The sequence below is a fragment of the Ambystoma mexicanum genome, chromosome 13 (assembly GCF_040938575.1).
Source record: "Ambystoma mexicanum isolate Mex_15411 chromosome 13, UKY_AmexF1_1, whole genome shotgun sequence".
NCBI lineage: Eukaryota > Metazoa > Chordata > Amphibia > Caudata > Ambystomatidae > Ambystoma > Ambystoma mexicanum.
In genome coordinates, this window is record NC_090938.1 from 146,674,598 (window position 1) to 146,680,776 (window position 6,179).

General features: G+C 43.9%; 1 protein-coding gene across 2 annotated transcripts in view; it reads left to right on the top strand.

Moving 5' to 3' along the window:
- The window catches only part of NUDT3 (nudix hydrolase 3), a 387,485-nt gene extending 383,610 nt beyond the window's left edge, over positions 1 to 3,875 (top strand). The window contains exon 5 of one of the 2 annotated variants that reach the window (XM_069633509.1): positions 1,988 to 3,875. In XM_069633509.1, the coding sequence (XP_069489610.1) occupies positions 1,988 to 2,166 (179 nt within the window). In that variant the 3' untranslated portion in view covers positions 2,167 to 3,875. Of the gene's footprint in view, positions 1 to 1,954 lie in introns of both variants that reach the window. The other variant, XM_069633508.1, reaches the window with a different exon arrangement.
- Positions 3,876 to 6,179: the final 2,304 nt, after the last annotated feature.

Here is a 6,179-nt window from a genome sequence, read left to right on the forward strand (position 1 = left end):
AGCAGCTAAGGGTGGAGTTGACTACGTTAGCAAGAACTTCAGGGGAGTCGAGTTCTGTGTAGGGGCCATGACATTGTCCATACTTTCCAGAAAATCAAGAGCATGTATTTTACGATACCTTAGATTTCACAGAATCAAATTTCACCTACTCAAATGTTGGATTTTTTTTTTCAAATTGATTGGGTAAGTAGGTTCATTTTAAAACATAGGTGGGTGAGGGGTAAGGGGTTAGTATAAGGTAGGGGGTAGTGGGGGGCTGGAGGAGCCCGAAAAACGTAGAAATAAAACCGCAGCTTTAAAAACGTATTTATGTTTGCGGTCGCTTTTGAAGCGACCGCAAACATAAATACAACGTTATTGTGTTGGAAAACGCTGCGGTTTTTCTTTCAAAGTTTCTCAGGCTCCTCCGGCTCGGAGGAGCCTGAGAAACTCGGAAAGAAAAACCGCAGCGTTTTCCAACACAACCGCGTTTTCTGCCTGAATCTGCTTTCCCATTTGGGGCTCTCGGGCTCCCCACGGGGAGCCCGAGAGCCCCAAATGGGAAATCAGCTGCAGGTAGAAACACTACGCGGCATGTAAACACAACCGCGTGTGTTTCTGCCTGCTGTGGCTTTCGCTTTGGGTCTACGGTGCTCCCCTGGGAGCACCGGAGACCCAAAGTGATAGCCACAGCAGGCAGAAACAGGAGCACCGTAGACCCAAAGTGAAAGCCACAGCAGGCAGAAACACACGCGGTTGTGTTGGAAAACGCTGCGGTTTTTCTTTCAATGTTTCTCAGGCTCCTCTGGGCCAGAGGAGCCAGAGAAACTTGGAAAGAAAAACCGCAGCGTTTTCCAACACAATAACGTTGTATTTATGTTTGCGGTCGCTTCAAAAGCGACCGCAAACATAAATACAACGTTTTTAAAGCTGTGGTTTTATTTCTAAGTTTTCCGGGCTCCTCCAGCCCCGAAAACTTAGAAAAAAAACCACAGCTAGTGCTTATTTAAAAAAAAAAAAAAATAGCACTTACCGAGATTCAGCTGCAGCTTTCCTGCTCTGGTCTCCAGTCCCCGTCCTCCGCCTACAGCACTAATGAAGGGAAAGCCACCCAGTGGTAGCCTTTGTTTACTACAGCTGGCTGGCTTTTCCTTCATTAGTACCGCAAAAGCCAGCACAAGGAGGGCCTCCATTTCACAAAATGGATGCGCCCATGTGCTTGCTTTTGCGAATTTTGAGCTTGAATAGCTCAAAATTTTACGTAGGAAGTTTTAAAACGGAGAATGCTAGTATTTTTTTTTTATGTTGCCCATCTATTTTTTAAATAAAAATGTTTACTAGACCATCCCTTTAATGGCCACAAAAACATTTAAAACTGGTTTCCGACCCCAACTTTTAGATAATGGAATAAGGGAAATGTGAGACTATGTAACAATAAAACACTTTTTACAGGTAAGTAATGTTTCCCTTGTGTTTGTGAAAGCTGGAAAACATAGTATTTGTGAATGAAGACATATGGAGTTAGTAGCATGAAGACTTGACAGAGTAAATCAAAATAAACAAAAATGACTGGCAAATCATGCAAGTGTCACTCCTCATTAGTAAGGTATTTACCACCAGATGACTGAGTGTGTAAGGTGCATCCATGCAAGTGAAGTTAGATTCTTTTTAAGAGGCTTGCGTTGTGCCTAGTTCTTCCTATTGTGGACAGTTTATCAATCTAAAACAATTGGCATAGGTGTAGATGAATATCACAAACTGCTAGTGGACTTGAAGTACAGTGTAAAAGTCTCTCGACGGTATATTTGACATTTGCAAAGGATTTTTAGGACTCTGTTTAACTTGTACGCCTTTCTAGAAGGAAGATGAGATTGTGTTTCTTGTGCCACTCCTGCACGCATAGTCAGCAGAAATAGCAAGTAAGGTGCAGCAGAATTGATCCTAAAATGTGCACTTTTTGTTTCTTTTGATGCAGTGGATGATCTCTCTCCTCCCTCTTCCCACACAGGAAGGAAGAGGGAATGGTTCAAGGTGGACGACGCAAGACAAGTTCTGCAGTGCCATAAGCCAGTCCAGGCCACGTACTTTGAAACTCTCCGGCAAGGTCGCCTGGCAAACAACGGAACACCATCTTTGGGATCCACTTACACCGCATCCAGTCAGAGCTCATTTTCTGATATCAGATGACGGAGTCTTCAGGAAACTAAAACCTATTTTGGATAAGACTGAAAAACCTGCCTTTCCTATACCCTTCCTTTTTCCTTGCCCCTTTCCCCGGCCCCTGTGTTGGGCAAGACACAGGCAGGAGCCCGCCAAAAGCAGTGTTTGAGAATGTTGCAGTTTAGTGCGGAATGGAATGATCCCCCCCTCTTTGGACGTCCTCACTTCCCATTCCTGTTCTGCCCCAAGGATGATTTTGTAATATACTTATTTGTGCATGAAGTGCCCCTCTGCCACCATCCCACTCCTGTCTGCTAGAGAACTAGAATAGTATTAACTACTATATCTAGCCGCTGAGCAAACCAACTGCTAAGAACTGCAGCGTCAACGCTGTACCCTTGTCTGTTCCCAACACCCCTGTACTTATCCCAAAATCAGTTATACACAGTTGCTTCTGTGTTGAAATAATTGCCACACGCTAGTTGCCCACCTCAACCATGGATCAAGGCACTTGTCTCAAGTTAATACCATCTACTTCAAACTCCATTTTTCAATTTGAAGGGGCATTCCAATGGCACGGTTGGCAGCTGTTGGAGGCTTACTGGGCGTGTATCCCACTCCTCTTGTGCACTTCTCATCAGTGCTCCTTTTATACGTGGCCCAGCCATCCCGCTTTTGACATTGACTGCACGGAACTAGAGATCATTCTATTGCACTGGCAAATCTCTTTCCTCTTGCAATTTTGGTTGACATTTTTTGGCAAAGTATTTTGCGTGTCGGTGGTATGGGCCATTGCCTTTGTGGGGTGCCCCATGAGCTTTGAAAGCCTGGAGTTTTAGTGCCCTCCCTCCCCTACATGCCTCCAGTAAGAGACTAATGGTTCAGAATCAGACACCTCAAACTGTAAAGCATTCTTAGACCAGGTACATGACCTTGTAGATAACCCAATTACTACGTGTTGAGCCTTTTTTTTTTTATAAAAGTGTTTATGGTGACTGCCTTCTATGATGCCTTGATGGTTGTTGGGATTCTAGTAGGTGTCGGCACGTTTGGACTTTCAACTTTAGTTAGCTGGCCACTTGGGAGCCTCTTTTGAGGCTTGTAGGGAGTTTGCTCTTAATTTCCTGGTGCTCCTTATCCGTTTTGGCTCCATTAGGCATAAAGATTGATCACTAGACGAGTGAAAGTCCCAGGGGCAACTGAAGTCCTCCAGCGGGGTACGAACTCAACTGTTGTATATTATTCTGAAGGCCCCCTTCCCAAAGCATACCTATGCACGTGCAACACACCCAGCCTGCTCCCGAATGCATTTCTCTGGTGTTTGTTTCACGATGTATAAGAAGCACTGTTTCTGGCGTCATTGCCTGAGGTGCTTTATTTTTTAATGTGAAATTTATGGTGTCTTTTTGCCAACAGTGCTTGTTTGTGTGTTTTGTGTGTCTGGGGTGGTGGATTAAGAGGTAGTCATTTCAGATGGAGAGTGATGCGTGAGGGTTACCTAGGAGGTAGCATTTTTTTTCATGAGCAGTGGGAATTTTCTATATAGTGACGCTGCCCGTATCTTTCACAGGCACAATTCACTTGTCGCCCCCGATATTGAGGAATGAGTGGCACAGTCATAAATTGGTACATCACCCCTCAGGAACATATTTGCATTCAGCGCAATCATAAAACAATGTTTCCGTTTTGAAGTATTAAAACCCTAAGTGCATGAGATTAAAGTGCCACTTGAATTATCCCAGTCGCCTATGTGTAATGAATGGAACAAGGTTGTTGCTGCCAAATTCTGCCATAGAAATACAATTTTGAAAGCCCTTCAAAGGGCCATACTGTTTTCTGATAAATGATTGGCTTAGCTGCTCGTTAGTCGGCCATCTATATTTAATGGTACAGCTAGGCGGAGGGCATACAATATGAAATAGGTCAGACATAGCCCACTGTCTGGCCATTATTCAGAAGTTCATTGCTTAAACCATACTGCTCTATGAAAATCTTACGTGTACCATAGCTGCCAACCTCGTTTTTAGGAAAATATAAAAAATTGGGATTTAGTGTGATGAGGTTTAAATCTATGCGAGGTGAGTTATGGGAATGGAAGGGGGAGGAAAGCAATCGAGCAAGCATTATTTTCTGAAACGCTGGTACAATGCTGAATGATGGGTGCAAGGCTCTCCTTGAATACTTTGACCTTTCCAGCCCTCAAATGTTGAAAGCTGACAGACCCTGCCTCTTGCATGCTCCCAAAACTAAAAGCCTCTCCACTGCTGATCACCAGAAGTGCATGGGAACTCCTCTCTGGCCATATGTCACAGAAATGAGCCGAGGTGTTCGTCTCTAGGCCATATGCCACACATGGAAGAGGGTTCCGTCTTGATGTACTCCATCCTTCTACCAACCACTGCCTAGTCATTTTTAACCCCATAGCTGAATCCTTTGTAACATGCAAGACATGCTATTGTTTAGGTTTGTCCAGTTTGTACTAGGCTGGAGCTGCTCAGCCGTGGGTCATTTCGGTTGAAATGTTTCATGGTTCGAAGTAACGTGAGATTCTAATTTGCCAGAAAGGCATAATTTGCTTTGCTTACCCTTAAATGAGTTTATTGATCGTTCTGGCCTGATCCATCGCTATATGTATACACCGTCCTGGTGTGAATGCGAATGAGCAAACCCAATTTCCTCCTGTTTCTTCCTTCCCTTAAATTATCTGTGTAATGCTTATTGGGAGATTGCTTTGGAGCCAAGCACACTGTATTGCCCCAAGTGATGTGAAAAGAATGTTCTTTGAACAAGTGTAAACATTATAACCGATTACATGAAATATTGAAGGCAAGATGTGTTTAAACCAGTGGTTCTTCCGCGCCCCCCACCCCTCTCAGCTACCCCCCACCCCCACAAGCTTCTGGGGCCTCTTACTGGCACTGCTCGAGACCCTGGCCATGTGTTTCAGCGGAAGGCACTCCTGGTATGGTGGCGTCTGAGTGCTTTCCAGTATGAAGCGTCCTCGGCCCAAAAGGTACTTTGCTATTGAAATCTCGGGTTACCTTGCTTCTTGATAATGCTTTGTCCCTTAAAGTTCTCATGGCTTTCGTGGATACACTTGTGGTTTTGGCCATACTGTAAACAGTAGAACTTGGTAATATGCACCTATACTTTTTTATAGTGAGAATTTCCATTATAGGAAAGTCATGCTGATGACACTTTAGTAAGTGAGTGGCATGGTATGGGCACTCAAATGAAGACTCCTGCCTCACAGATGTAACATAGTCCAGAGAGCGCCAGACTTCTTGCCTTAAGTCTACTTCTGCCTTTCCCCCCAACATGATTTTGTGTGGAGATTCTCAGTAATTTGGGCTGGATTTTTCCTGTTACCGACCCCTACTCCCTAATACAAAATAGCATTGGAGGGGTAACTACAGCCTTCATACCGTGAAGGACTGCTGCTGATTATTTTTTTTTCATAATAAAAATGTATCTACTCTGGAACCTTTCTTCCCCTTGCCTCCTAAAACCATTTTTACTGGGCTGTGAAACTGAAATGTTATGTAGGGTAGACTGTTGTTCGTTGTCTTGCTAACAGCTTTTTTTGTTTTGGGTCAAGACAATAAACTGTGCCAAGAACGTGTTTTTAACTTGACTAGCAGTGTTCATTTGGCTGTTGTGGAAAATCTGCTTTAGAGATGTATTAGGCTTGGTGTTGAGGGCTGCATTAGATGTTAGCTTTCTGTTCATTATTTCCTGGGAGGTATCTCCCTTTGCGCTGCATGTTGACATTTTTATAAATCCCCACAAGTACAGTACAAAACTTGTTCTAATTGAGTTTTGGAACACAAAGTTGGCCCTAAACACCTAAAGTAGACACTTGGTGAATAGCGGCTCAAAGCAGACTGGCATGCACTGTTTGCTGAATGGACACAGGAACAACTCTGCTGCACATCAAACCATGACTAAGAACAGAGGAATATTTGTATGTTTAACCCAGAAAACCTTTACAACTATGGTTGTTTGCCCTATGGATGGTGCATGATGCTCAGCCAGTCCTG